At 40.7% G+C, this 27,478-nt stretch overlaps 6 protein-coding genes across 14 annotated transcripts in view; all 6 read right to left on the reverse strand.

Annotated features, from left to right (window-relative positions):
- Nucleotides 1–830: 830 nt before the first annotated feature.
- malsu1 (mitochondrial assembly of ribosomal large subunit 1) lies at nt 831–2,638 on the reverse strand. Its single transcript, XM_061050468.1, has 4 exons — nt 2,256–2,638; nt 1,481–1,656; nt 1,319–1,400; nt 831–1,204 (listed from the first exon to the last, which is right to left on the reverse strand). The coding sequence occupies exons 1-4, from the start codon at nt 2,548–2,550 to the stop codon at nt 1,050–1,052; spliced, it is 708 nt and encodes a 235-aa protein (XP_060906451.1). The 5' UTR covers nt 2,551–2,638; the 3' UTR covers nt 831–1,049.
- Nucleotides 2,639–3,059: 421 nt separating this feature from the next.
- On the reverse strand, nt 3,060–7,124 carry smpd5 (sphingomyelin phosphodiesterase 5). The gene is made up of 8 exons (XM_061050462.1): nt 6,967–7,124; nt 4,724–5,948; nt 4,534–4,609; nt 4,310–4,450; nt 4,124–4,213; nt 3,963–4,026; nt 3,700–3,859; nt 3,060–3,463 (listed from the first exon to the last, which is right to left on the reverse strand). The coding sequence occupies exons 2-8, from the start codon at nt 5,843–5,845 to the stop codon at nt 3,344–3,346; spliced, it is 1,773 nt and encodes a 590-aa protein (XP_060906445.1). The 5' UTR covers nt 5,846–5,948; nt 6,967–7,124; the 3' UTR covers nt 3,060–3,343.
- A 99-nt stretch (nt 7,125–7,223) lies between these two features.
- LOC132983908 (speriolin-like protein) lies at nt 7,224–10,479 on the reverse strand. The gene is made up of 4 exons (XM_061050467.1): nt 9,892–10,479; nt 8,591–8,809; nt 8,379–8,503; nt 7,224–8,221 (listed from the first exon to the last, which is right to left on the reverse strand). The coding sequence occupies exons 1-4, from the start codon at nt 10,019–10,021 to the stop codon at nt 7,889–7,891; spliced, it is 807 nt and encodes a 268-aa protein (XP_060906450.1). The 5' UTR covers nt 10,022–10,479; the 3' UTR covers nt 7,224–7,888.
- Nucleotides 10,480–10,672: 193 nt separating this feature from the next.
- On the reverse strand, nt 10,673–14,560 carry grinab (glutamate receptor, ionotropic, N-methyl D-aspartate-associated protein 1b (glutamate binding)). Of its 3 annotated transcripts, none has more exons than XM_061050466.1 (7): nt 14,396–14,560; nt 13,429–13,752; nt 13,226–13,329; nt 12,714–12,914; nt 12,364–12,492; nt 12,116–12,259; nt 10,673–11,004 (listed from the first exon to the last, which is right to left on the reverse strand). In XM_061050466.1, the coding sequence occupies exons 2-7, from the start codon at nt 13,721–13,723 to the stop codon at nt 10,852–10,854; spliced, it is 1,026 nt and encodes a 341-aa protein (XP_060906449.1). In that variant the 5' UTR covers nt 13,724–13,752; nt 14,396–14,560; the 3' UTR covers nt 10,673–10,851. The 3 variants fall into 3 exon arrangements, with proteins under 3 accessions (XP_060906449.1, XP_060906446.1, XP_060906447.1); XM_061050463.1 differs by having other exon boundaries at nt 13,417–13,752; XM_061050464.1 differs by having other exon boundaries at nt 13,417–13,786; nt 14,396–14,527.
- A 1,238-nt stretch (nt 14,561–15,798) lies between these two features.
- rbm24b (RNA binding motif protein 24b) lies at nt 15,799–21,015 on the reverse strand. Its single transcript, XM_061050469.1, has 4 exons — nt 20,695–21,015; nt 20,206–20,329; nt 20,008–20,062; nt 15,799–17,370 (listed from the first exon to the last, which is right to left on the reverse strand). The coding sequence occupies exons 1-4, from the start codon at nt 20,863–20,865 to the stop codon at nt 17,007–17,009; spliced, it is 714 nt and encodes a 237-aa protein (XP_060906452.1). The 5' UTR covers nt 20,866–21,015; the 3' UTR covers nt 15,799–17,006.
- Nucleotides 21,016–22,285: 1,270 nt separating this feature from the next.
- Nucleotides 22,286–27,478, reverse strand: part of kif13a (kinesin family member 13A) — a 38,260-nt gene continuing 33,067 nt past the window's right edge. For 2 of the 7 annotated variants that reach the window (XM_061050472.1, XM_061050470.1), the window contains 3 exons: nt 26,464–26,628; nt 24,308–25,460; nt 22,286–23,911 (listed from right to left, as the gene is read on the reverse strand). In XM_061050472.1, the coding sequence (XP_060906455.1) occupies nt 23,778–23,911; nt 24,308–25,460; nt 26,464–26,628 (1,452 nt within the window). In that variant the 3' untranslated portion in view covers nt 22,286–23,777. Of the gene's footprint in view, nt 23,912–24,307; nt 25,461–26,463; nt 26,658–27,478 lie in introns of those variants that run through there. The other 5 variants (XM_061050476.1, XM_061050474.1, XM_061050471.1 and 2 more) reach the window with 4 other exon arrangements.

Genomic DNA, 27,478 nt, shown 5'->3' on the forward strand with positions numbered 1-27,478 from the left:
CTGCTCTTTAGAAACATGCTGCTCAGTGAGTGGGAACCTCAGGTAGAAGGTGAGAACATGTACTCACTACTGTACTGTGATTTACAACCTTGAAGTTCTACTAGAACTTTCTCCAATATTTATTTCCAGGAGACTTCATGTTGCATGTCCACTGCATATCTTAAGATCATGTAAATTATGTCTTGAATTTAACCTAACAAAAAAGACTCAGGGCCATTCTTTGCCATGACTACTCTTGTTTTTAAAACTATGCAACATGTATCCCTCCAACTTTCACACAGATTTGAGTACTCAGTCACTTGGCAACTGGTTGGTTGAAGGGTTGAACAGGCAGACTACAGACTGTACCTCTTAATAACTCATATATACACATCAGCCCCCCCGCCTAACCCCACCCCCAACATGACAAAGAATCTCATCCAGCCCCACAGTGAGAGACCATTAGTGATGTGAAGGCTTAATCAGATTGTATGTGTTACATTAAAGCACTTTGGGCTTAAGGCTTGTCAGTTTACACTACACACTGTCAAAATGTACACTCTGCACTACAGCTCCTCCATTGCACCTTTTTTTACATTTTATGTTCTATATATTCTACCACATATCTTATATCATCATATAATTCTATTAAAGTCCCCTGTCAGCAGGAGCACTGCTGTTTTATAGCCTTTTACTGTTTTTGCTCTACTCCTATGTTAATTGTTTTGCACCAAAACACCAAGTCAAAGTCCTTGTATGTGTAAATGTACTTGTCAATAAAAACCTAGTCATATGTCTTTGTCTTCTGTTCATATGTGGCTGAGTAAAAACAGTGATTAGTAAATTAAATATATTTGGTATTAAAATAATTTATTTTAACAATCAAAACATGACAGAACATACAGATTTTCTTCACCACTCAAAAACTCACCGCATTCATCTGGACTCAACACAAAATGTGTTGTTTCAGTCCAGAGATTTCTTTTCTTCTTAAATATTTCATTTCAAAGGTGAAGCAAAGAAGTATGTAGATAGTTCTGTGACATACACAAATGAATTGTCCCGTGCTTTCACTTTGTGACTTCAGGATCATAAATGAAGTCCTCTGGTAGAGTCTCCGCGGGGATGCTCTTCAGCTGCTCGTCAAAGTTGCGGAGAGTCCAGAGTTTCTCCAACTCGTACACTTCTCTGCTCTCTGGTAGCATGAAGTGACAGACCATGTTCCCTGATACAGAAAGAACGGGAAAGTGAACACAACTAGCAACTATATAGGGATTATAAATTCACATCAACTGTTTGAATTGAACATTAGAACAAAGGATCTCTAAGTTTTTCATACCAAAGTCAATACAAATCCAGTCGTCTGCTTTCTTTCCTTCAATCTTCACATTTGGTTCCCCTTCTTTCCTCAGAAACTTGTACTGCAGAAAAATCATTTTGTTAGTTCGCAAAAGCATTGACCATATCAACATTTAACAATAAGAAAATCGATGTAAATTACCACTTTAATGGCATAAAGTGCCATCGCACGGAGGTGTCTTGATGATACACCGCTGACAACAATAAAGTTCTCTGTGTATTTGATCTCCTCAGGTACTTTAATCACACAGATGTCCACTGCATTTTCCTGACGAAGTAGGGACACCAGAACATCAAGCGAGAAAGTCTCGGGAGATTCTGAAGACAAATAGGAGAAAAATGTTGTCAATAATATTCAGGAAATAAATGGTTATCAAAATTTCAAAAAGTCACAAATCCTAAATCTGAATTAATTAATCGATTAGTCCATCTACTCTGCATCTTTTGTGTTAATCGATTAACTGTGTGGATACTTCTTCAGGTATAATGGTCCAACATGCTCTGACTGGAGCAGCTCTGAAGTGACATGATAGTTATCTTACTTTAGGTTTTTGACGATTAGAGGAAGTCTCCTTTCCCAGCCCAACAATTCAGGGTTCCTTGTTTATTACATTTTAGTTTATTAATTACATGTTTTCAAATGTCTAACTTAACCACACACACGGTGCCCAGTTAGAACTTTTACTGTAAAGTAGAGTACAATTCAGTCAATCTCATTTTAAGAGATAAAATATTAAAAATATTTTTTATGTAGGTCAGGTCAATTGAAAAAATATCTAACCTTATTTCATTTTATTAAAATCCAACTCCATGAAAAATATCATCAAGTTTACCAAACTAGAACCTGGATTATTTTTTTATTTTAAGATAACGATATAAATGAAATCAAATAACCATCTCATAACAGAGTTACTTACTTTGTCTGTGGTCCCTTTCTAACTCAGCTGACTCCTCTTGTAAGACAACAGTGCTCTTAACTGAACTGTTTTCACTACACATTTCTGAGTACAATCTTTCTGTGTCCAGGTGTTTGTTGAAAACATAAAGCCAACGTGAGGATAAATATGGTGTATCACGTCGAGGTACACTCAGACTGTTATAACGAGCTTTGTGGACCGAACTGAAACTTCTACAAACAACGGTGTGCGCCAACACAGCGTTACCTTTAAAAGCAGAAAGCATTAGTTTCTTTGAGTGATTGAGAATACTCATAATTGTATCTTTAACAACGTGACAATATCACAGTAAATGACACACACGAGCACACCGAGCTATAAACAGGAAGTAGATTTCGTCCTTGGCATTTGATTGGTTCATACGGCTTCTTCGCTGGTTTCGGGAATAACATATATGAAGAGCGGCCCCTACGGGCCCCAAGCGGTATTGACTTCAAATCTCAGGCTGCTGACTAGCAAATCCGTACGGTTTACAAGATTAGAGGTTGCAGTGTTGTGAAGACTTAGCCTGCGGATACTGCTTAAAATCTGAGAAATAACCGCAACATCTAATAACTAAAAGTGTACCCTGTTTAATATTCGCTTATAATACATTGGCTAAAGGTATTAGATTGACCAGGTTCATCTGGAAATGCTTGCTCACCCTGTTTTGTTAATTGTCCCTCTGAGCAGCAAATGTCTTTGAAAGTCTTTGTCTTTGTTTTGTTGTGATCAAATTATTGAAAATGAAAACTGATGGACAATGAAAAAGCAAGAGACAGCGTATACAAATCAATTATTTAAAATTTATTTCTGTAGGAAAAAAATCTGAATGAAAAATCCTACAAATATATTTATATTTTACAAAATCAATGCCATTGTCATTGACACACCTCTACGTATAAAATTGTAAACATTGTAAAACTTGAATGTCTTGAGGTATCATCTCATTGGTCTCTGTACATTGTCATTGAATCAAAATTCAAGTATGTAAAGCAGACATAGTGATGCCTGTATAGATCAGAGCAGTGTACGTTTCAGTACATTTTGTTCCCTTTATGATTCTGAGTTCATTTTAGCCCTTGTTCTTCAGCACTGTCAGAGTCCATAGTCACATTTAGTCTCAAGCCCACAGGAATATGGTCTGTAAGGCCAGCCAGCTGGGTAACAAAGGTCACCTCTTCAATTTCCTGTATGGAAACAAATAGAATGTGTGAATTTATATCAAAATACTGCTCTAACAGGAATGATTAGTATGTTAAGACCACATCTATAAATAACTGACTGTTACTACTTTTGCCAAGTGCAAATGTTTTTTAAATAATGTGTGATATATTTGAGAAAATGTAATTTAAAAAAAGACAGAAGTATGGAAGAAGGAAAAAGCAGAGAGGAGGAGAGAGTAAAACCATAGAGCGACACGCACCGTTCTACAGTGCTTTGAGATGGAGCTTTCACGATACAGAATGTAGTCTATTCGACGTCCGATCCATGGCTGGTCAGCCTCAGGGTAAACCATTTCACAACCCTTCGCAGGAACAGGAGGGGAGATATACCGCTTTCTCAGCTCCTCGCTCTCCAGAGCTCTACATGAAGGAGACGGAGGGGATCTTTACATCAGCTTCAGTTAGAGGCAGCGTACAGTGTGTGATGGGTTATTGAGGCTTCAGAAATTGGAACAGAGTATACCTTTGCAGTTTTTCTGCTGTGTTTATGTCATCTTCATAGAGCGTGGGTTGCTCCAGCAGAGTACCTACAGAAGCACACAAAGGACATATGCAGTGGTTGTCCTCATTTGACTTGTTTGCATGCAGTACTGACTGTGGTTGAATAATTAATAAAGTATGCACCTATGACCCATGGCTTCTCTTTTCCAGGCCCTGCCCTGCACGGGTCTCTGTATTCCTCAAACAAACAATGATTCTGTTCCAGGGTGTCATCTAGACAAACAAAATAAAGTTATAGTTAGTCAAGAGAGCATATCATAATCAATATCATAATAATATACCAAGAGAAGAAACTTGTCAGAAACACACCAGGTGAGCAGTTATCAAAGTTGAAATCTCCACATAGCACGTCAAAAGCAACATCCTCATCAGGCAGTCTGTTTGCTGCTTGAAAATCACCAATCCACTTGGTTACCATGTTTAACTGCTCACAGCGAATTTCTCCTTCACCTGATTTTAAGAGAACAAAGACCAACTGTTATAGACTGCAACAATGTTTGTTATTTTGACAAGACTTAGAAATGTTGACTTGCCTTCTGGTGCATGAAGATGTGTGCAGTTAAAAAAGCCAACCACTTTCTTCTGTCTCCGATTCTTCCCAATTAGCACCTGAAAATTTAAAGCAGATCAATAATATAATCTCTGTTGTTTTCATAGTATGAACAAAGCATTACTTGTGACATATCTGTGTTGATCAATAGCAACTTAATACCGGCATGTTACCTTGGCAGAAAGGAGGCCCTTGGCAGCCAGTGCGTCTTCCCCACGGCTGTTTGGAAACCAGTGGTACTGGGCTTCTAGCACAGGGAATCGGCTTGCTACAAACAGGCCACTGTTGAAGAACTTGAAAGAGGAACAGCTGCATGGTGGCTGGCAGGCATAAACACCAACATCATAGAGTATGTGTCCAAACACTGGTTTCAGTGCTTTGGTGAGCTTCTTTGCTGCCCTTTTATCAAACACCTCCTCTAGGCACAGAATGTCCACATTGGCAGGGAACAACGACGACACCTCCCAGGGTGGGTTGTCCTGCTGGCGGAGACCCTGAGAGAGAAGAGCTCGGGGGGCACTACGGTGCCCTGTTCCATCCTGCTGGTTGGAGTTCTGATTTGAATTAAAAAGGGTTGAAGGTGGCTCAGTGGAGGGCTCTTTTGTATCATCACAGGGATCACAAACTACATGACTATTAGTCTTAGGGATAGAAACGTGTCCTTCAGTTGAGTCCGAATGATTACCTACTGGGGGCTGTGTCTGTCTATCCGTAGCCCCATATGTGTACGAGTTACCTGCTGGTAGTATGCTGTTGGAGGGACTGAGAGTACCACAACTGCTGGGGGAGTCAACAAAGATGCGAATATGCGGTCTGCACACACCATGCACAATGTGCTGACCAATTGTTGCGGCTCTGTGTTGGGTGTGCCCCAAATTGTTGAAACGAGCAATGCCGTCAGGCAAGAGACACAGGTTGGCTGTGGCGAATCCAAATGATGCCTTTCCTACCAACTCAAAGCCCCTGTGTATCTCTGTCTCCGGTGAGGAGGGTATCTCTCTGTGGTAGCAAAATGGCCTTCGGCAGGCCTGCAGTGGTGCCCAGAGCAAAAAGCCCAGGAAGGCAAAGGGTGCTGTAGCAAGAAAAAGAATGAAGAAGAGAATAAATCCAAAGAAAACCTTGAGGGGGTGGAGGTAGCATTCTTGCTCCACTCGCTGGCTTTTCTCGAAGGTGGTGGACTTTAACAGAGCAATGAGGCGATCAAGAAACCAGAAACAAGGCAGGATTAAAGCCCATCCCACATCATGGAGGCATGCAACAAACCCATTAGGAAATGGAGACGCTCGCAGTGCCATTCCTGCCCTTCCCTATGCAACAATCAGGATGAAACACATCAGGACTGGGTGGTCAAAGCCTGTTTCCAAAGCCAATTCTCTCCTTCATGGGCTCCAATGGACACTAAGACACAAAAAAATAAATGTAATGACATGGTTGTTTTAGTGAATAAAAGCCAGACATTCCTGCATGGGTTCTCAGGAATGATGGGCTTTTATTATCACATTTAATCCAAGCCCATGCATGCCACTGTTGAGAGCTGCACTGACAGTGCAGTCAAATACAGAGGGAAGATCGGGCTGGTTTACACACAGCAGGATTATGCAATGCAGTATGATGACTTAAGGAGGCACGGAGAAAAACACAACGTAAACAGCTTATAATACAGCCGTCACCATCTGCACAGTGTGCCTTACTACAGACGACATGAAACTACAACAGTCTGTCTGAACACCACACGTCAGAGTGTGTGGATATATTTACAGTTGATATAAGCATATTTGTGTCAAACCTCAAATATTTTTTAAAAACTCGACTGATTTTTTTTTCCCCAAAAGAATTCGTCATTAGCAACAATCTTTTTATCTTAACAATACAAAGAGTTTGTTTTTGTGTCACAACTAAACAGTAACGAAGAGAAAATAATGAATTCCAGTAGTCTGAATGTTGTACATTTTATGTTTCAGTGTGTAATGACAGTATCTCGCATTCAGGTTAATAAAATAAATCTCTACTATGACACAGCCATACAACCAACCAGATTACAACCAGGAAGTTGCAGACCCACCCAAAAGTAGCTGCTATGAATTAAACCCTCCTGAGTCTTTTTCTCATACTTAAGTCATGCGAGCTTCCTGCGTCATCACGTCACTCACACAGGTAGGTGAGGTGGATGTCACCAATCATGTTATCGCCTTGTTGAAAGGTATGCTAAGCTAAGTTATACTTAATATATGATTTAGAAATACTCTAAAACCCCAGAGCTGCTTTTATCGTCGCCCCTTTGCCATTATACCAAGCGGCTGCTGAAACGTCAGACTTCTTTAATGATTAATGCATTTAAGTTATAAGAGAGCTGTCACCTGTCCTGTTGCCATGCTAGCTTAAAACACTCCGCTAACGTGGCAGTGCACAGTCTTACCTTTGCAGGGAAGCTGGAGCAGTCCGTCTGATGAGTCCATACCGCGAGCAAGCTGCCCATGCATTTATTTATTTGGTCACATATTCTAAAGGAAATGTCCTTTCTTGTGAAACAGTTCATTGAAGTGGTCCCCTTGAACACTAGACCACCGTGCTCCAAAAGGCTGAAGACATTATTAAGCCACGCCCACTGTGACGTCGTCATGGTTTGGAGCTCGTCTGGCAAGAAGAGCTTACCTGAGTCGACCTGTTAGGCTAGTAAGATGATGATCTGTCCTACTAACTAAGTAGTAGGAAGGAAAGCAAGTTAATTTCCCGTTGTATTACTGTCATTGCGTGTTTTGGCAAAATGCTGTATTAAAATAATAATAAAATAAGGAAAGCCTACTGCAGAATAAATCGATGAGTAGGCAGACCTATTGATGATAATCTAACTTGCTTGCTAAAATAGAAATACAAGAGAAGAGAAAACAGGAAGGCCAATTACAGTCACCCAAATAAAATATTGAATATCTTTTAAAAATGAAAGTAGGCCTACTCACTTGCCTTTTAATTGTTGCTCACTAATCCATGCTGTGGATTCTTATATTTAAGGTTGTACTGTCCTATGGGCAATTATTGAATATTGGTTGAAATAGCAATCCACTGCTAGGGAATTGTACTACCCAAAGAAATCAGAAAAAGGACGACAGAATGCTATATGTCCGTATTGCCCCTGTAAGGTTTGCTGGTCAGTTTAACCTTGAAAATCATATAATGTATCATGCATATATTCTGTGTATTTATTTAGAGTTTAAAAACTTTGTCTGTGTTTAAAAATTCAGCCATACAAAATGTGTTAAGCTTTATCTATCAGTATTTATTTCCTGCTTGGGGACCATGGAAGCGTGCTCTATTTTTCTCCCTTTTCGAAACGGTCACATCTACCAGAGAAGAAGAGGCCTTCCATCTCTCTGGGCCATGTTGCAAAGGCAGGTGAGCACAAGCAGCAGGTCCTTCTGAAGTTTTCCAGGTGCTGTGGTCATTAACACCTTCTTCAAAAAGTCTGGATTATTCAAGTGCATTCCCTGGTTGCTGTGTTCAACAGGCCTCTCTCTCAGGATCCCAAAGGTGTTCACAACAAATTCCGTAAAAGCAGGGTGAAGTGCTGTTTTATACCCGAGCTGACTCAACCTCTCCATGAGGTCAGCATACCTCTGAGTGAGATGAAGCCGATAGCCCTCATCTAACTTCCCTGTCAGTGGGTGTGTGCTGACCTGCAAAGAGAGAAGTAAAGGCTTGTTACTTCCTTGTGAGTCAGGGAAAGTAAATCTTCTGCTCAGTATTGTTTGTGTAAATTGACTGATAAACTACATTTCAGTTAGATTTATCCTCAACAGCCCAACCATTTATTTCCCATTTTATTTTCTTTACCTCTGTGATCTTGTTTGGTATGTTGAGCAGTGTGAAACCATAATGCCTCCTATGGCCCTGGAAGATATAAGAGAGAATCCTCCTGTCCAGTTGAAAAGCTATCTCTCCCAGCAGCCTGTTTGAATCTGCAATGATATGATAAAAGATAATACAATTTTTTTTTTTTTTGGCAACAGAGCTGTTACTGTGGAAATGTGTCATGCATCACTTACCTTTGACATTAAGAGAAATATCTGCCTGGCAGCTCTGAAACTCTAACATCTCACTTCTGTCCGTGTGCATCGAGCTTTGTAGGAAAGATTTGAAGTTGACGGGAGATGAGGTTCGGTGTTCATGTTTGACCTTTGTTAGCTGCAAGTCCTTTCTAAAATCTTTCTCTTCGCAGGTGTTCTGCCACAGGCAGGATGGTTTTCTCCCTGAAGTAGAGCAAACTGATGAAACATATGAACATTTTATTGTTATTTATTAATAAAGACAAGTATTAGGATATGTTTAAAGACAGTCATTAAACATGCATGCTTATATCTCATCACAGCTTTGATATGCAACGACCTTCACTCTTTACACGTGTTTAAACGAATCAGGGTCTGATTTGAATAGTTTTACATTATTAAAGATTTTTGACTGGTTATTAAAAAGACTGAAATAATTATTGATGAATTTATATTACATACAAAAGCTAACAAGACCACAAGCATTGAGATTGGTTATTTTTGTGTTGTTATTAGTAATGCCTGAAACTGCTGCTACTACTGCTGGTAGGTGTCAGAGGAAGTAACTAACAACACACTGCAGTAATAGCCTCTTTGAAAAACATTTTCCACAGCAAATACTCACGATGAGTGATACATTTGACAGTTAAAGACAGCATGATGACATTATTTTGTTAAAAAAAAAATACTTCTTAGCCATGGATAGGTCAAATTCAGCAAAGAGATGAGGTACTTTGTCCACACTTTGTCCACAGTTGGCACTAAAATCAACACAAACCAAAAGTTTCTTACTGGAGCTTTAGGAATGTTCAATGGTCTAATGGGCAATTCATTTTCCTTTTAGGGTGCATTTTAGGCTCATATGGATTGAGGCAGCTCACTTTAATTTTGTGTTTTGAGTCCCATCACATGTCTGTTGTGATCCTCATTCAAAGATTTTCTGTCTGGTCCATAGCCTGGATCAACTTTAGAAGCTCCTTTCATGACATGATATTTATTGTGTCACTTTGATTTATACCAAAACAATTTTGGCTTAATATCATCCAAAATATCGAGATTTGTAACTATTTCTTAAGAATTGAATTACTAAGAAACATCTAAGATCACATTTCTTCCCTTTCAATTGTTATTATGAAAAGCTACAGCAACATACAGTAGAGGTCTACTATAAAACTGACCTGATTAAATAACAAAGTCTTTGTTTATATTACAAGTATGCACACGCCTTCACCCCTTCCTAAAAATCTGAACTGTAGCCTGACTGCCATCTAGTGGCAGAGAAAAAAATCCTCTGACAGTACCTGGTAATTCCTCACAAGTATCTCCATTGAAGCTCTGCATCCTAGCTCTCTCTTTCTTCAACACGTCAATTTCCTGCTCGAGTTGTTCGTATTTTGACAGAATGTATCCAACAGTTTGCTCCAGGTCCATTTTTAGGCTCCCAGTTTAACAGCTGAGCCCAAATGCCCAAACACTTTCTAAACAGTGACAGAATCAAATATCAAATCACAACAACACAGAGTTCTCTTTGTAGGATTCTTGCACTCAGTACAAAAGACAGAGAACAAGTTTAGAAAAAAAAACATTTATAGGTAAGCTTTAAAGATAGCACTTCAACATAATTGCATTTTGACAAAAAACCCCAAAAGGTCAAGCATTATTAGCTTTGTGTACAACTTTCAAGCATAACTCACTGTCTTCACCAGCTGATGTTATTTACTTTGTTGTCATGGCGACAGACTCTGCAAGCACAGCAGCTTTTTGGATTTTGATCCACCGCACTTTTAAGCTCTTCTCACTGTTTGCAAGAATTCATATTAAGCAATAATGATCATTTTAAACCTGAAGATAAGTCCACTTACTGTTTCTCAAGTTTAAAGCTCATAACGGTCATCTGCTGAAGCAGCCTGCATTGAAGAAGTCCTAAAAGTGCAAAGAAGATAAAACACAACTGCTGCTGAGCTCTTGATACTCTAAATGATTTCTTCCGACATTGCCCTTTTTCTAAACCAAAAAAGTTTGTACAACAGTCAGACATCTCATAAAAACTTTAATCCCCCACACCTCAAAAAATACACAACATAGAGATATATTTATATTACCATAGAAAAGAACATTTACAGAGTGAAGACAAAAATGATTTAAACTATGTGGTCAGTTCACACTACAAGACAAGATAGAAATCAGGATTATGGAAAATCACTTCTAGCTATAAACTCAAAAATGTTTTCTTCTGATGCTGAATCTTTTGTTCCTCCTGTTTAGCTTCCCCTGGCCCTTCCAATGATGGCGAGAATGTAGAGGAAGATGTTGACGATATCCATGTACAGGTTAAGAGCAGCGAAGACGTATTCCTCTGGACTAAGGGACAGTTCCTTGTTGCCAAGCAGCAGCTGTGTGTCCACCGCCAAGAACTGTAAAATAGAGGAATGCACAATGGGTCAGACATTAATCTGGATCTAAAATTTGTGAAACATCTCTGACACAAAAATTTGTCACAATAGTTTTTTTTTTAAATAATTTTGCATTTTCTAAGTTTAAAGAATTGTCTCTCCCAAATTACAAGAAACACAAACTTCTTTTATCTTAACAATACAAAGAGTTTGTTTTTGTGTCAGGTTTGAGGACTCTACAGAGCCCTCAAACCTGACACAAACACCTGTCACACCTAAAACGTGTGCTAGTCGAGTGGGACAGGAAACATGCAAAAGGAGATAAGCATCAAATGACCCTCAGACTTTGAGTCAAAGGAGTAACCACAAGGCTACAGCCAACAGTTCTAATGGTGAGAAAATTGGAAAATTCCCAATGTTTGTTCATGATAAGTTCAGGTTAGAAAACCTGCATACAAACAATAGATAGCAAAGCAACACAATACCTAAATGACCATAACAGATAAGTCAGATGACTGTAATCACTACTAGTTACAGCGCCAAATGACAACTGAAATAATTTTTGTCTTTATCTCTGCAAGTGGTGTACCCAGATGTGATTTCTGAGTGTGAGGTCAAAATGGTTTAGTTTATTTCCTCTGTAGATAGTCATTGAAATAAGATCTGTTAACAGCATATTTGCTGATGAAACAGACGCCATTTCTGGAAACTATAAATGTTGTGTTTCCATGTTGTGGTCAAAATGCCCATTGTTTCAAATCACACAAAATGTGACTTTCAAAGCATCTCAGGGTTGATATTGAAATGACCAGAACATCAAAATACTTTCAATCCTTCAAATACTAAGTACTAAGAGATAAAAAGAACAGGCCGACTGTACCACCTGTTTTTTTGTGTTTTTTTTTTTTTACTGTTTTAAGGATTTCCGCTGGCTAAAGGAAATCAAACTTTCTCTCAAAATATAACAGGTTTAAGCTATTATTAACCATATCAGATGATTTTCTCATTATTTCAATGAGAAAAAGCCCCAAAGGTGTCTGCAGTTATATGCTATTTTTTACAGCATGTGTGTGATCACATGGGCCTCGGATATACTTTCAACATCATCATATCAACTCGTTTTCTAACTTACGCAGGTGAAGAGTAAAGCTCCCAGCCCAGCATACACGATGTGCAGGATCCTGTCACGGATGATGATGCAGAGGAGGCCGAAGAGGATCAGGACAATTAAACAGACGAAGAGCACACCATGGCAGGAAGTGAAGTCGCACTTGGTCTGTGGGAGGAGGCACAGAGCGTTACTAAGGTTACCATCACATCAGAATGTGATGAATGTACATGTGCATTCATACAAGAGGCAGGGCAGTGACGGATACCGACCTGCAGAGAGAAGATGACCACTGTGAAGCACACAACTGCTGTGATGCCCACAGCCATCACCACAGACTCAGTGTCATGGAAGCTGGCGATCATTCCCACCATGTAGGACATGCTCAGAGTCAAAACGGACTGCAAACATAAAACACAAATACATCACAACTGCTGCATAATGAACAGAGAGTCATATCAAAGTATAGTTTCAGTGATTTAAAATATGTGTAAACTGTTGAAAATGTGGAAGTCTAAGAATGTTTCAAGTCAGATCTGATAACACATTTATTCACTTCCTCAGCTGTAACTCCTCCCCTCTCTGTTTCCTACTGTAAAGAAAAGGGTCAGAGCAGGCTTACTAATGCAACCAGGTTCCAAGGATGTCTTCGGCGTACATTTCCACAGCAGCTGATAACGCAAACGGAAACAAAGAATATCCCGTAGGACACCAGGTATGTCCAGGTGTTCACTTGGACAAACACCTTGACTTGGTCCACAAAGGTGAAAACAGCCACAAAGGCAAATGTCACCATCAGCTGAGCCGTCAACACCAAGAACACCTGCAGGGAAGAAGAGTGGACAGTAAGGCAGCAGCCAAAGATGGATCAGATTCAGAGTCCCTGATTGACTTCACCTAGGAGGTTGTACATGTTTGTTGCATGGAAGTAGATGTCAAAAATGTGATTTCAATAACATTTTGTTCAAAGAGGGACACCAGGAATTATATTGTTGCAAATTTCACACAGTGTTTAACATGAAATGATTTTGCTCTGCTGCATGTTAATCATGTTTGTTGATTGTTAATCTCTTCATACATCCTCACACACTGCCTACATCCCCATACATTCCATCGAACGCAGCGTCCCCTTACCTTTCGAATAAAGGCTCTTCTTATGCTCTTGTTATCTAATCCAAAATCAAAGTCTTGGTTCTCATGAAAGGGGGGTGGGTCCTCCTCACTGCGGTAAACATCATCTGAAATGGCACGGGCCGGAAACAAAAGTATTATCCCTCATCCCAATTGTATTTCACAAAAAATGTTACAGTTTCAAAAATACCCACCACTGTAGTTACCAACATTGCCCTGGTCTGGTGGGAAATAAGGTGGAGAGGAGGGTTTTTCACCGTATCCTGGGGGGTGCATAGGCATCCCAAAAGCTCCGGGAACACCCGGTCCAAAGGCAGTAGGTGGAGGGAAAGGTAGACCACTGGGAACAGGGAAACCACCAGGCACAGCGGGGCCTCCGTACGTGTTCTGGTCCGGCATATTCATGTTGTCAAACCCGATAGGAAACGCTGGCTGCCCAGGGAGCGATGGTGGAGAGTGTCCCCCCTGCACGGGAGTGTACTCAGTCTTCTCGGTTGCCATCTCCGTCTCAGATCGGGAGCAGAGACTGACTGCAGTGTCAGAGAATTAAAAGCATGCAAATAACTGGTGAGACAGTTAATAGTGAGCCCTTTCAAGGAAAATAAGACACAACGACAAAAAAAAAAAAAAGGTGGATGACAGCTGACAGGCTCCCAAAAGAGACACGATGCAACGTCACGAGTCACATGACAGTTATAACTTCCGGTGTACATATCAGAATTGATAAGTGATAGGTAGGCCTACCTGGACAGAAACAGTAACTTGCACTGGTTCCACACGTTGTTATCACTTATCTAATGTACGAATACATACACGGCCAGTCAACTAGTTCGAGGCCATCGATCAGAGCTCCGAGCTCTCACGGAGATTCCCGACGAGCTGTGTGGCTCGGCCGAGTGTAAAATTCATGCCGCAAATTTCCACATACAGACAAGAAACGGTCTTCGGCGCACACAATCTACATTCAACGTGTTGTCTGAGTCGATAAAGAACCGAGATACCTGCAGTGTTTTTTTTGTTTTTTTTTATCATGAACGAGCTACAGAGGTTTTCTTTGCACCGTACCACGCATTACAGCCATGTTTTTACACCAAACAATACCGCTGTTAGAAAACGGAAATGCTACAAAGATCAAACAGATTGGGAAAGCGTAAGTCTTCTCAAGCTACGTACCTTGCCCGCAATCGAAGTTTTGACCCCCAACTCGATTCCCGACCAGTTATTTGTGCTGTTTGTTTGATCGCAGCTTCTGTCCCTCTTCGATCCTTCTTTTTTTTTTTTTTTTTTTTTGCTCTTCCTCTAACATCCAGTAAACTGCGTTAATTCCTGACGTCACCGCCCCCAGGATGCGGAACTGAGTGGTGAACAGGGAACAGATACCTTTCACCACTTTGTCTCATAGCTCTGTTTGTGATTTACATTACACGAGCAGGTCGATTGTAAAAATGTTTGCATCAACAATAAATAACTGCATATGATACGAGCACATTGGATGCTTCTTTGACTATCTGTAGCTTGCATGTCTTCCCACGGTGGATTTATTTATTTATATATATATATTTTATATATTTGGCGTGAAAGCTGCAGCCTAACTCCGACAGTCATGAACCATAGACTGTAAACATTACGTTACATGGAAATGTCCGTGACTTCATGAACTGTTTAGGTCATTTTGAAAATGCTTGAAGTCGTCGTGAAAAAGTGCCTAAAAAAGGAAATGAGTCTTAGTGGAAAAATTCACGACAACAAGAAGTTAACAAAGTGAGCCAGTAGGTGTCAGGAGAAAAACCCAGGGCCCACCAGGAAGGGTCTCTAGACAACATAAGTTCCACTGGACCTGCCAGAGAGTTACCCACATGCCCCTCTGTCATACCCCAGAGAGGTCACAACACGTGTCCAGCACACAGCTCTGCATAGACACACATGTGGGGGTGTATCATGAAGGCTTGTCAACAGGTGTAGAAGCAGGAGAAGGACAATGGGGGCTTTAACACAGTCTATTCAGACACAAGGGAGTTGAGATAATGCTGTATGAAGTTCAACTTTAGCCCTTCAAAACACTTCACATTATTATTGCAAATGGCTCTTACATTATGGTGTATGTTGTGCAGCTTCTATATTTACCACAGCTGTGTGATGTGGTAAGGTGGATCCAGCTGGGAATAATAGGAAGCTTCACATTTATCTTTGCAGATTCTAAACGTGAACAGAAGCATGCATTCATCTGTCAAACAGTGTTTCAAGTGTAGATACATTTACAATAAAGTGTGATTTGATAGTAGGCAGTGACATGGGTCTTCTGAAACATAGGATTATTTTACCATTTTGGTGTTGATCTCTTCTTGTGATTGTTTAGAATTTCATTCTCATGCTACGAGATGATCATTCAAGTTAAACATATAACATGAAAAGCAATGATTAGAATTGTAGATGGACAGAAGGTGATATAGGGATATCATGGTGCATACATTAATGTCCCATCTGTAACAGTTTTGTATCATTGTATTCTCCATTAAATCATTTCATCAAGCAAATCAAAGGCAGTGGGCAAAAACAACATTACACGATGGAGAAGCTAAAGTTAGATTTCCTTTTATTTCACTTATTAAAAGGTTTGCATTATTTTGAGTCATGCATTAGAAAGTGCAAGGGGGGAAAGGTGAATTCCTTGCATTAGAAAACATCTAATGTCTAATGACACCAAATGTAAAAAAAACTTTATAAAGTCAACAGTTTTCACAGCGTCCTTTATCAAACTGCTCAAGTATAAAAAGAGATATTAAAGAATTAAGAATCTATTCGAGACGACAACATCAAATCTACAGAAAACAGAAACTCCTGGACTTTTTGCTTCCACACATATTTTGTTCTTCATACACAGTGTTCTGCTTTGTCGAGCCTAGTTTAGACATCCTTCATTTGCTCTTGATCAGAATGCAGCAGCACATGTGGAAAAGTTCTATAGTAGGCTTCATACTGACATGAACACAAAACAAAGTGGGTTTTTTTTTTTAACTGTAAGGCTCCATAATAAATACATAAATAGCATAATTTAAAAAGGCACATTATGAAATATTTAATCAAAATGAAAATGAGAGATTCACATTCAACAATGGTTCTTCCCATTTGCTGAGCTTGCTTGAGGTGCAGTTTAAAGCGGGAGCTTCAGCTGTCACTCCAGCATTTTGTCGTACATACAAAGGTGTCTAAACTATCTCACACCAAACTGTTATAAAATAGGAAAGAATCCAAACTAAACACTGACTGCTTTATCAATGTCTGCATAGCTCTACCGAACAATTGTTCCAAAACTATGAAATAATTCAGCTTGCATGATGGTCTGGCATGCAATCAAATGTTTCTAAGTGTTTTTGTTTTTTCAAAGTGTTGGGGAAGAAACTGGATTATAAGACATGAATGTACTGGGGATTTTTTCTTTACAAATTCCACTGCAATATATATATACACTAGAGAATCTAGTAATGGTTGACATAAGGGTAAGTGAGTGTCCTTCAATTAAAGTTAAATATTTTACTGCTGAATAAATATTAAATATTCAATAATGACAAAATACTGATCTCACAAAATTAACAGTAATGACTCATTTGTCTCCACATGTTTTGGTGATTTTGTTCGGGCTCTTTGGTAGAAGAACTGCTAAGTCAAAACCTGGGAGTGACAACCATCATTCAACCTCGTCGGTCTTCCCTTGCCTCATGTTTCCCTCTTCACGGTAGGGGTGTGACCTCCTGTGCTTTCTTCCTTTAAGGTACTTTTCCTGGTTTCACTGCATGCGGTCTGTCTGCAGCTGCTGAGGCTGGTACTGGCTGAAGGCCGCAGCAGCAGCAGCAGCTCCGGGGGTTGCAGCAGTGGCTAGTGGCTGCTGGACAGTGTAACCATACCCTGCTGTGGTCATGTAGCTTGTTGGTGCTGGTGAGGCAGCGTACGGATACTGCTCATATGCAGCAGCTGCAGCAGCAGTGGCAGCAGCAGCCGCAGAGTACTGGGCGTAAGCTGCTCCAGTATAGTCAAGGTATGGAGAAGTGGCAGCAGCAGCTGTTGCTGCTGAAGCTGCAGAAGGTTGCACATGAGGGATCACCATACTGGGTTGGACAAAGGCTTGTGGGTACACGTAGTGGGCAGGTACTCTGTAGGACACAAGAACAAACAGGGTCAAAGCAGAGCCACAGCTCGTCATCTTTCCAACCCTGAAACTGAAAAGCAGGCGCCACTAATACGTCAATCCAGTCCTCAGAACACAGCAAATCCATTCATTAAAGACTGAAAACCCTACATAGAAATGAAAAGTTTAGGAAGCAGCAAAACCAAAAAAGAAACACAAGCGCAGCTTCAAATCAAAAAAGCACCTGAATCTGAAACACAGCATTAAAAGAAGATACAGCCCAGCTCTGCACCCAAAAGGTTGAACTCAAAACGGTGTTTGACAAAATGCGAGCTTATCGCACAAAACCACAACATATCAGGAGAAGAAGTGGATGTTCTGTCCACATCCGGTCACAACAACACCACAAATACAGGCATGCCCACACATGTTAATAGGTCCACAAACACACAAAAATAGGGTAAAAAGACCTTTGAATTCTTCAGATTGGAGCAGCTACAGATTGCAGTACACTGCATTGCAATGAATTAACAAAAGCGTATTTTAACAAGTGGCTGATTTATTGGTTTATTAATGAGTTTTAAGTTAACCCTTTTTTTCTTTCTTTATGTGAGTAAAAGTAAGAAATGGTGTAAGAGTAGGAGCGCTCCATTGGAAAGCAAAACCCTCTTACTGTACTAGACCAGAGTATAGTTGGATTAATCCAACCTTTGGTTTCTGGGTAGGTTTGGCCCCACTTTAAACTTGTGTTGAAGTCACCTTCAGTAAATATACTGAGGAGCAGGTGTGAAACTGTTATATCTGTCCATAGACAAGCACCCCCTCCCCCACTTACTGGCATACACCCCCACACAAACATACACACGCCAACTTGATTGACAAGGGAGGCTGGAAGCATGCTATTTTTGCTCCCCTTGTCATCTCCAAAGGACAAGCTGATCTCCTTCACTAACACATGGCAGGGCACTCGTCAACTGTAATGGCTGCCTACGCCACCTCACTCTCTCTGTGACTTTCCAGCATTTACTACTTTTATTATCAGACTGAAAGAATCCTGGTTGTTTAGAAAGTTGTGCCTGTATTACAGAGATATCCACAATGAGGCAACCTTTTCTTTTTCTCTAGCTGCATCATGATCGCAGACAATGTTTTAAACATAAGCATGTGAATAATTTAAAGCTTGAAACTGTAGAAGCTAACCTGCTGGTAAGCATTCTTTGTGCCAGGACATTGTTTTTCTAGAAACGGCCCCAGGGTTAAAAGGGCACAGCTGACTTAAGCCATCTCTATTGAAAGATATGGGATGAACATTTTGTGGTCGGGGGCTAAATAAAGGTGCTTTGTAAATCACCAAGACACATGGGTAATCCCAAGCACATAACCAAAAGGATTCATGGGCACATGTCACGGCCCACCTGTTGTTCACAGGCCAGCAGCCTCGTCCGTGCCATACATTATTAACAGCTCTGCCGAGTGACTCCTATTTTCCATCTGAATTTGAGAGGCCGTGGAGATCACTGTAGCCACCAGCTGCTGCCTTAAAGTGCCACTAAGATCTCTGTCTCCAAACTATAGTACAGGGAACATTTGAGCCCATGTTTAAAAAATGCCTCTTTGTGCATTGCAGAGCTAAAGAATGAATCCAAAACTGCATCTATCGTTTATTTTTTATCACTGAAATTTGATTGTTATGTAACACCTGCTATAGTAGTGAGAAAAAATACACTACGGGGATTTTCTTTTTCCTTCAGAAAAAGATATTCTCAGTATTGTGTACCTGAAAAATGTAAGCCAAGAGTGAAAGCAAAGGGTTAATAAAAAACCAACAACACAGCATCATGGGTAAGGAAACTGAAAAGGAACTCCAGCATGCAAGCCAGTGTTTGTTTTGTTGCAGGGGACCAAGTTTGAAATCAACAAACTGAGTGATCATCAGCCCCCTTTTGACAACAAAACATCAACAATCAACGATGTTAACTCGAGACTGGAGTGAATAGAAAAATAAACCACAGGCTAAAGCACAAATCAATCATTAAAGGTGTAAAAGAATCAACACTCCATTACAGAGTTACAGCTCCCTGTATAAAAAAACCCTCACAAAATCTGCACAAAAAAAACGTCTTTAAACCCCCACTCCCCCCACTGCAAGTGGAAATAAGCACACAGTTAAGCTGAACACCACATCATACTGAAAACAAGGCACACACAACTCTATGTACTATCCAAAACTGAAAAAAAAAAAGAAAGAAATACTTCCATGCATCTAGTCACCATTTGAGTTTGTTTGTGTATGTCAGAGATTACAGGTAACACTTTAGTGCTCTGCCCAATGCAGACTCAGCTATTCCTCAAATCATCATGTCCCCTCATCAGCTATTTTAACCGTTACCGAGCCTGTCAGATCAGAGAGAGATAGACAACATCAAGTCAAGTCCTGCAGTGGCTTATGTTCACTTCCTTCACAGTCAATGCCAAGCAGAGAGGCACACATCAACACTCACATGTCCTCATTCAGGATTTAACAGGTGGAGGCAATGATAAATGTCAAGTTAACAACAACTATCAGATCATATCAGGACATTACAGTGACAAAACGTTTTTCTTTTCACAATATATAAACAGATTTATGTGAGAGAAAGTGGATTTATGCAGCTTCACATACCCATAAGGTCTTTGGATGAATGCTGGATGGATCTGAGGCACGCCAAATGCAAATCCTGGAACGAAAACAGAAATTTGGACCAGTTAGAAGTGTGGTTTAAGTGCGGATTCTTTTCCAATGTCATAGGGAGGATTTTGAAGACATTGTTAGTTGCTGTGTCATCTAAGTTTGGATTAAAGCCATGGTTCAGTCCCTCACCTGGCTGGATGACCCTTGGTTTAGCCCCCAGGTAGGCCAGGTTTACATTAGCTTTCCTGCCGTCTATTATGGGGTTGGGGTCCTTGCATGCTCTGTCAGCAGAGGCCCGGTCCGCCATGGTCACCTGGAAATAAAGGAAAAGAGCACATTTTAAATTAAGCTAAAGAAGATGTTCTATTCTACAGCTTGGTCAATGTGCCCAGGTGGAACCCACGAATACAGGTCACACGCTTTTAGGCCCATAGAAGAGAAGTAAGATCTTTTTTTTAAGGCAATTCCACTGGTTCTGAGTCGTGTTTGTCACATTTCTTCAACAGTAACAGATAACCCAATTAAAACAAGCTGTCAAACAGAGGAGGAAACAGTTTAACCGACTCTTCTTTTGGATGCCCATACTGGATCAGCTGGCCATATCCCCCGACTGTGCACGTGCTCAAAGCAACTTAGAAATGGCAACTCAAAACAGCCCGCTGCCCCCCGGCTACTTACAAATCCATAACCTCTGGATTTCCCCGTCTGTCGATCTGTGATGACAACAGCCTCCTCGATGTCTCCAAACACCTCGAAGTATTTCCTCAGACTGGAGTCAGTCGTGTGATAAGGAAGACCTCCCACAAAGATCTTTGTGAACGTGGTGTCTTTCTGCGCCGAGTGCATCATTTGTGGAGGTGTGTGAAAAGTTCTTTTATAAAAGTTGTTAAGTCGAAATGGAGTGAGGAGACGCGTTCAGATCAGTTGCCGGAGAGAGAGAAAGAGAGAGAGAGAGAGCGTGGACACACAGCCCCCCTGTGATGTGACTGGAGGAGGAGGTGGAGGACACCTGTTAGTTTGTTGCGGGAGACTTCGCAGTTGCCACCAGTGTGTGACACAGATACTTAACTCCACCCAGATCCAGACCACCACACTGTGCTCAGGCTACCTACTGTCGCACAGCTGCTAAAACAGAGACAGGGACACAGAATGAAAAAAAAAAAAAAAAAACCCAAAAAACTCCAGCACAGTTAATGACAGCCACAGATTGCAGAGCTGAGTTTGAGAAGAAACAAAAGTAAAATTAAAAAGTTATTTGTTCTCGGTGTGTAGATAAAAGTGTTGTTTAAAACAAATACGACCCCACAGTCAGAACTCATACTGTAAGCTGCATTCTGTCCGTCTTTTCCCCCCTTTTCTTTTTTGCTGACTCACAACCCCACACTGCACGGTAGTAGGCCTATATTTTGTTTACAAGTAGTATTATATCATTAAAAAATTTTATGTCCTTAATGTCAGTTTAGTGTGTTTAAAAAATAAGAATTTGTTAGATTTCTGATCTAAAGTCTAGGGTCTATGGGCTTTTCCTAGACATTGCTACTGAATAAATTGCTGGAAATAAATACTAATTAGGCACACGTTTTGAACACATGAAATTCAACCCCATGGGGACATTAAAGTTAAGTTAAATGTAATAAAATTAGACATCTGACACCACCAGCCTCCTTATGAAACATCCTGGGAGGACCATGCAATTTAAACAACAGTCAATTGCACAACTAATAGTGACTAAACAGAAGTAGTGTTCGTAAAGGGTCCAACATGGAGCCATCTATGATTGGTCAACAGAGGCCTGCATCATCTTAAATTACAGCATGTTGACATGTTTATTTTGTTTACCTTAAAGTCGTCAGTTATGGCTATAAATCTGAGAGTGACTGGAGACTTCACTGTAGACGTCCGATCCAAAACACAAAGTGGTGAATACTAAATCCACTGGTATGTTGTGTGTACAGAGCTTGGCTGAAGCAAAACAGCCTATGGTGACCTCAAACATTTTCTTGTACAACAGAATCCATAATAGAATCATTTAAAGCGGGATCATATTGAAGTTAATTTACAAATGGATGTGAACATTTTAGCAATTTACCACAAATCTCTAAATTGTTTTTCTTAAATGTTGCCGTCAAGGGGCTTTTATCTAGGCGCCTAGATGCAAAAACTGTGAACTTCCCGCTGTACTAAAATATAATGCTTTACTCTTGAAACATAAAAAAATATACAAACAAAGGTGAACTTGAACAAGCCAAATGAAGAGTCAACACACCACTCTGGTTGTAAATGTTCTATTCTAGAACATCTTGTACCAATTCAAACAGTTTGAGATACATTATAAATACAATGCTGTACATTATAATAGTGTAAATACTATGTTCAAATACATTTCTATTTACAGCTCCTTATGAGGGAGAGCAGCTTTGTTCTCTTCTTTAAAGTAAGGTCTTGGGTTGGTTTCATTTACTCGACTTTACAGCTCGGACAGATAACAAGTTCTAGTCAGTTCCACAGTTCACCACTTCCATTCAAACACAAGTTCATCTCTTCTTCACCACTAAAATACTTGTGCACTGTCTTTCGTCACCTGATATGTCCATTACGCATTCATCCCATCCTCCATGAGAGAAAAAAAATGCATTGTTGAGTACCTTGTAACATGTAGTGTTATATATCAGTCCATTTAAATGTATATCGCAGATGGACAATAAGGTAAAAAGGTGGTCAAATATTCAGTCTGGATGGCATTTTAAATGCCCCTGGACATGATGATATCCATACACAGGTTTAGGTCCATAGTTAGTTTAAAACTTAGCCAACTTGTTTAAGTATTCGATGAGTTTCTTAGGGGTTTTCTTCCTGCCTTTGTAAAAACAGGACATGAAGGCATCAGTATATCCCGGCCTTGGACTTGTTCCTCAGGTTAATGTGATTAGAAATGGTTTCTCAGTCACTTGGAAAGCATGTCATCGGTTCAAAATGGAAGACAGTCGGTGAACCCTCAAAAAAAAAAAACCTTTCCAGTGCAAGCTTTCAAACAGCAAACAGTCTCATGCTGGATGGGGATTATTTCTTCCACAGTGTTACAGTACTTCAACAGGATAATAAAACATCAGAACTGCAGTCAGACACTGAGCTCAGGGTTTTGCAGTTTGTCCTCTGTTCAGGGTATGTGACATTACTCCAAGAGATATGGCACTAAGCTTGACTTTTACACAGATATATATATATATAATATATTTATCTCCACGTAAGCACATTAGAAAAATAACATATTACTTATAACAGCAGACATGGAACCGTAGTTCTTTGGTTACCCCTGACGTATCATATTGATGTAAATATCAATGATTTTATTAACAGTAGTACATTCTTATTCTTCATTTCTCAGATTTCTCCATTATGAGCCTCAGGGGAGGATGTATTCTCTTACAAAAATATTACATATAACGCTCAGAAACCAATGTAAGAAAAGGTATGAGGGTAATACTTCCATATGGACTCCCAGTTAAAAGTTCTCTATCAAAAATATCACCATGTAAAAAACCCAGATATGTGCATAGTGAATGTTCAGTGGACAGTAGATTGGATATACCTTCATCAATGCACAGGTCAGAAATGCTTTAAGAAAGCAGAGATCTACAGAATATATCAGCTCGGAGGCTTGAGTGGTCAAAGGGATCGAAGGAGAGGTTTTAGGCACTAGGTCTGAGGACCCACCCTCATGGTCCCTGCCATTCATAAGGAAGCCGGTCCATCTCTGGGTCCTATCTGATCAGAGTCTGAGGTTCTGTGTCCATGTTGGGTGGTCCCCTGGTGAGGCGAGATGGCTTCACAAACACACCGTGGCCCGGGGGACAGCGGAAGTAGACTCTGTCCTGTACAGTCCCGTTGTGCTTACCTACAAAAAGAATAGAGTGTCACAACAGTGTTTGATACACAAGAGGCAAAGACATGCAACTTTCTTTTCTACACTAAACATTTGAGCCTGAGGTACTTTGCTTTTAAAGGCTGATGTGAAGGCCTGAATCACAAACCCGCAATATGTTGATGACTCCAACACAACAAAGCTATGTGTTTTTAATCATTTGATTTCTGTGATAATCTTAAAAGAGGATTCCTACAATTTCTATAAAAATACTTGTCACTGCACTGTGGTGGACGAATTAAGTGATGCCACTTTATTTCAGTCTCAGTAAACAGTATGTCAGGCTATAATTTCACCATCACATACATGTATCTGTCACACTCCACTAACATAAAGTTGTATTTCAGCAAAACCTATAATGAGACTCACCCACTGCCATGTCCAGCTTCACTCCAATCCAGATCCCCTTAGCAAACTCCACTCCTCCGACATAGTGGACCGTTCCTCTCCTCTTCCCCACCCACACCAGCTCGCCAGGGGCCATCCAGTCAGGAAGCTGAGCCACAGGGGTGCTCTCATCTCCGCTGGAATCGCCCGAGGGCTCTGCGCTGCTGGGGTTCGGGCTGGGACAGGGACTCCCGTGGGGCAGATCTCCCTGAGCTGGCTCCTGGATTGGAGGTTCCCCTCCTGCCCGAGGAGTTGGAGCTGAGGATGGAGCTGTGGATAACAGTGTGACTGGGGACGATGACGCTGGAGATGGAGCTGGGACTTTGTCAGGCACAGATAGTGGGATAGTGTTTGTAATATTTGGACATTTGAATATAGAAGTGTTTTCAGGATCAGATGTATCTATAATTACAGAGATATCAGAGAGGTTTTTATTGCCTGTATCACATGTTTCTAAGTTATGTGGTTCCTTTTGCTTGTCTGTAGAGGACTCCAATCCTTTCTGTTCCCATCCTTCAGTAAAACATGCTAATTCCCCGTCTCCTATACTGTCTTCAGCACCTTTAAAGTCAGTGAACTCCTGACTGGCACTGAGTACAAAGTCATGAGGCAGAGGATATGTTTCCTGCTTGTCTGTGCAGTTAGGGATTCTGACAGGAGAGGAGGCAGGTTGACTGAGCAGATCCGGATCCCCGCCTGCAGAGAGAGGGACCTGCTGGGTGTCAGTCCCTGCAGAAACACTTTTGGTTTGGGTGCAGCCTCTTCCAGCATGGCTGCCAGCGGGGTCCTGGGTGTCTCTGGAGGTGCAGCTGAGGTGGTCGGAGCTCTCGCTGGCACTGAACGGCATGTCAGACAAAGTGGCGTTGGAGGCACTGTGTGAAAAGTAGCCACTGGTGCAGCTGCTGGTCGTGGGGCTTCGAGGCACCTCCCTCTCCCCACCCCCACCTCCACACCGGCTTCCCTTTGAGTCAAAGCGGGAGGACAGAAAGCCATCCTGGCTCTCCAGAGTGGCGTTGTAAATCTCAAAGTTTGCGAAGTCTTCTGGGATGTAAGGATGGAAGCTGCTGTGGTCCTGAGCGCTCCGATCGAGATTCAGCATCATGTCCACAGGGGTCTCCTCATCCTCAGAGTCCTGCTGATGGAAACAACGGAAGCAGGACAAAAAGATATCCCACCACACATGATGTTAGCTAAAGCCTGTGAGGAGCATCTAGACAAAGACTTTTTTTTACAAGGGAATGAAGTCAATGAAAAAATGGCATAAAATGTGATAATGGAGCATGTATATCGTGTATGAATGATGAGTCTGCTGTGCTCAGATATTGCATATCTGTATAGGGTTTCACATGATTGTTTTACCAGTGAAATGAGGCAGAGTGAAAACATTGTAAAAGCTGCTGTCACATGTCTGTAGTCCTGAGCATTTAACTACAGACTCCTTGAAATCCAATGTGATCATCAGCTGCCATCTAAACCTATGTGTCACTACTCACTGGTGATGCTGGAATTGAGTGAGGCCTAGATAATAAACCATAAAGTGCACCTACAAAAAAAAAAGACATTAACACTAACATTATTTGATATTTTACCTGAATGTAAAGGAAGAGTGAAAATGCATCGTGGCAACTGTTTTGTTAAAATGTTATTTTCTGTTCTCTCTGCCATTAAAAAAGTATTTATACATAATGTCAAGTTCTTGGGGAACAAAATAGCTTTCTTTTGTGTCCAGTGCTGACTATAGAAACTTTGTTATACAAGGACTTTTGCATGGACATTTTGACATTCAGAAAATGAGAATCCCCTGACCAACCTCTTCCAGGTTAATGTGTTGCTCAGGATACCTGCAATCATTTTTTGGTTTTCACCCTTCTTTAAGTTTATATTTTTAATTTACCCACTGTTGGAAATAAAACATAAAACAATTGAAATTTGAATGAGTCTGAAAGTGTTTAAACCTACTTCTGGAAAGCTTCAGAAGAGGAATTGGTGTGTCACTTTTAAAGCAAGTCATTGTAGTGTGAATATAAGCACTCAGCAGTGTAAGTCTTCCTTCAACATATAACAGAGTGTATGTGTGTGTGTTTAAAACTATAACATTTACCCTCAGAGCCGAGTGTGCTGGCGTGTGTAGCACTTACAGCAGTGAGCGGCAGTGTGCGGCTGAGCTGTCTGCTGGTGGGAGTGGAGGTGAGGGTGGAGGTGGAGGTGGAAGGCGTGCAGTGGCCCTCGCTGCCTGCCCTGGGCCGGTGCCAGGAGCAGGGAGGGGGGAGCAGTGCAGTGCTGTCCACACATGAGCGCATGCTCTGTGGATGGGTCAGAACAACAGCAAACACTTCACACACACACACACACACAACATGCTTGGAGCTGGGCAGGCCAGTTACACAGTCAGTGCCATGCAGGTAATTATTTGACAGAAACAGTGCTTGAAGTGTCTAAACAGTGAGTAACTGTACTTCTTATTGTACCAACACTTGTGTGCATCAGGTCCTTAATGATTTCCTAAACCTTTAATTGAAATGTTTAAACTGATACTATTACCAATTAGAGAGGGATAACATCTAAGATTACCGATATCGTGGTTGATATTGTACATTTGTTTGTTGCAATATTATTGCATTGTTCACAAATATGCAAAAGTAGGCATTTTTGTAACTAATAACCTGCTTAAATAATATTTAACATCATGTGTAAACAAATTCTTCACTGTAGGCTTAGCTGTCTGTACACAGTGCTGAGAGCATTGCATATCATTTCTCTCTCTCTCTCTCCAACTCTATCCTTTGTCCTGCTACTCTACTAAAGGCCCCAAAAGCCTAAAACTATGGAGTAAGAGCACATTTATCAGGTAAAACTATGAAATTACCTTTCTGAAATCCCTGTTAGCATTTTCCCCTGCTATATCGTAAAACACATACGCATAAACAGATATATAACTGCGCTATGTCTAAGTTGACCCAAAAAAGTACCTTTCTAAAGATAAATATTAGTCAGGCTCTACCACTGACCATCATTTAGTCAGGTTCACATATTTATGGTCTGTAGGCCACATTTTAGTTGTGTTATCATCTAACAGCATACAAAAGACCTTTTAATCAGACTGTAGTTGTTTGTGTACAACAACAGTCATACTCTGAGAACTTTTCCCTCTCT

The sequence above is a fragment of the Labrus mixtus genome, chromosome 11, assembly GCF_963584025.1.
Source record: "Labrus mixtus chromosome 11, fLabMix1.1, whole genome shotgun sequence".
Classification (NCBI taxonomy): Eukaryota; Metazoa; Chordata; class Actinopteri; order Labriformes; family Labridae; genus Labrus; species Labrus mixtus.

Excerpts from the sequence above, each read along its gene's own strand:
- LOC132983908 (XM_061050467.1), bottom strand. The coding sequence starts at position 10,021 with ATGGACCTGGAGCAAACTGTTGGATACATTCTGTCAAAATACGAACAA. Across the intron at positions 8,504-8,590 it reads TATTTCTCTTAATGTCAAAG|ATTCAAACAGGCTGCTGGGA; the intron begins GTAAGTGATGCA and ends ATATCATTGCAG. Across the intron at positions 8,222-8,378 it reads TACCAAACAAGATCACAGAG|GTCAGCACACACCCACTGAC; the intron begins GTAAAGAAAATA and ends CTCTCTTTGCAG.
- rbm24b (XM_061050469.1), bottom strand. The coding sequence starts at position 20,865 with ATGATGCACTCGGCGCAGAAAGACACCACGTTCACAAAGATCTTTGTG. Across the intron at positions 20,330-20,694 it reads AATCCAGAGGTTATGGATTT|GTGACCATGGCGGACCGGGC; the intron begins GTAAGTAGCCGG and ends CTTTATTTCCAG. Across the intron at positions 20,063-20,205 it reads ACCAAGGGTCATCCAGCCAG|GATTTGCATTTGGCGTGCCT; the intron begins GTGAGGGACTGA and ends TTTTCGTTCCAG.
- grinab (XM_061050463.1), bottom strand. The coding sequence starts at position 13,723 with ATGGCAACCGAGAAGACTGAGTACACTCCCGTGCAGGGGGGACACTCT. Across the intron at positions 13,330-13,416 it reads CAATGTTGGTAACTACAGTG|ATGATGTTTACCGCAGTGAG; the intron begins GTGGGTATTTTT and ends GTGCCATTTCAG. Across the intron at positions 12,915-13,225 it reads GAAGAGCCTTTATTCGAAAG|GTGTTCTTGGTGTTGACGGC; the intron begins GTAAGGGGACGC and ends TCTTCCCTGCAG.
- smpd5 (XM_061050462.1), bottom strand. The coding sequence starts at position 5,845 with ATGGCACTGCGAGCGTCTCCATTTCCTAATGGGTTTGTTGCATGCCTC. Across the intron at positions 4,610-4,723 it reads AGGGCCTCCTTTCTGCCAAG|GTGCTAATTGGGAAGAATCG; the intron begins GTAACATGCCGG and ends TTAAATTTTCAG. Across the intron at positions 4,214-4,309 it reads CTTTGATAACTGCTCACCTG|ATGACACCCTGGAACAGAAT; the intron begins GTGTGTTTCTGA and ends TTGTTTGTCTAG.
- malsu1 (XM_061050468.1), bottom strand. The coding sequence starts at position 2,550 with ATGAGTATTCTCAATCACTCAAAGAAACTAATGCTTTCTGCTTTTAAA. Across the intron at positions 1,401-1,480 it reads CACTTTATGCCATTAAAGTG|TACAAGTTTCTGAGGAAAGA; the intron begins GTAATTTACATC and ends ATTTTTCTGCAG. Across the intron at positions 1,205-1,318 it reads CTGGATTTGTATTGACTTTG|GGAACATGGTCTGTCACTTC; the intron begins GTATGAAAAACT and ends TTTCTGTATCAG.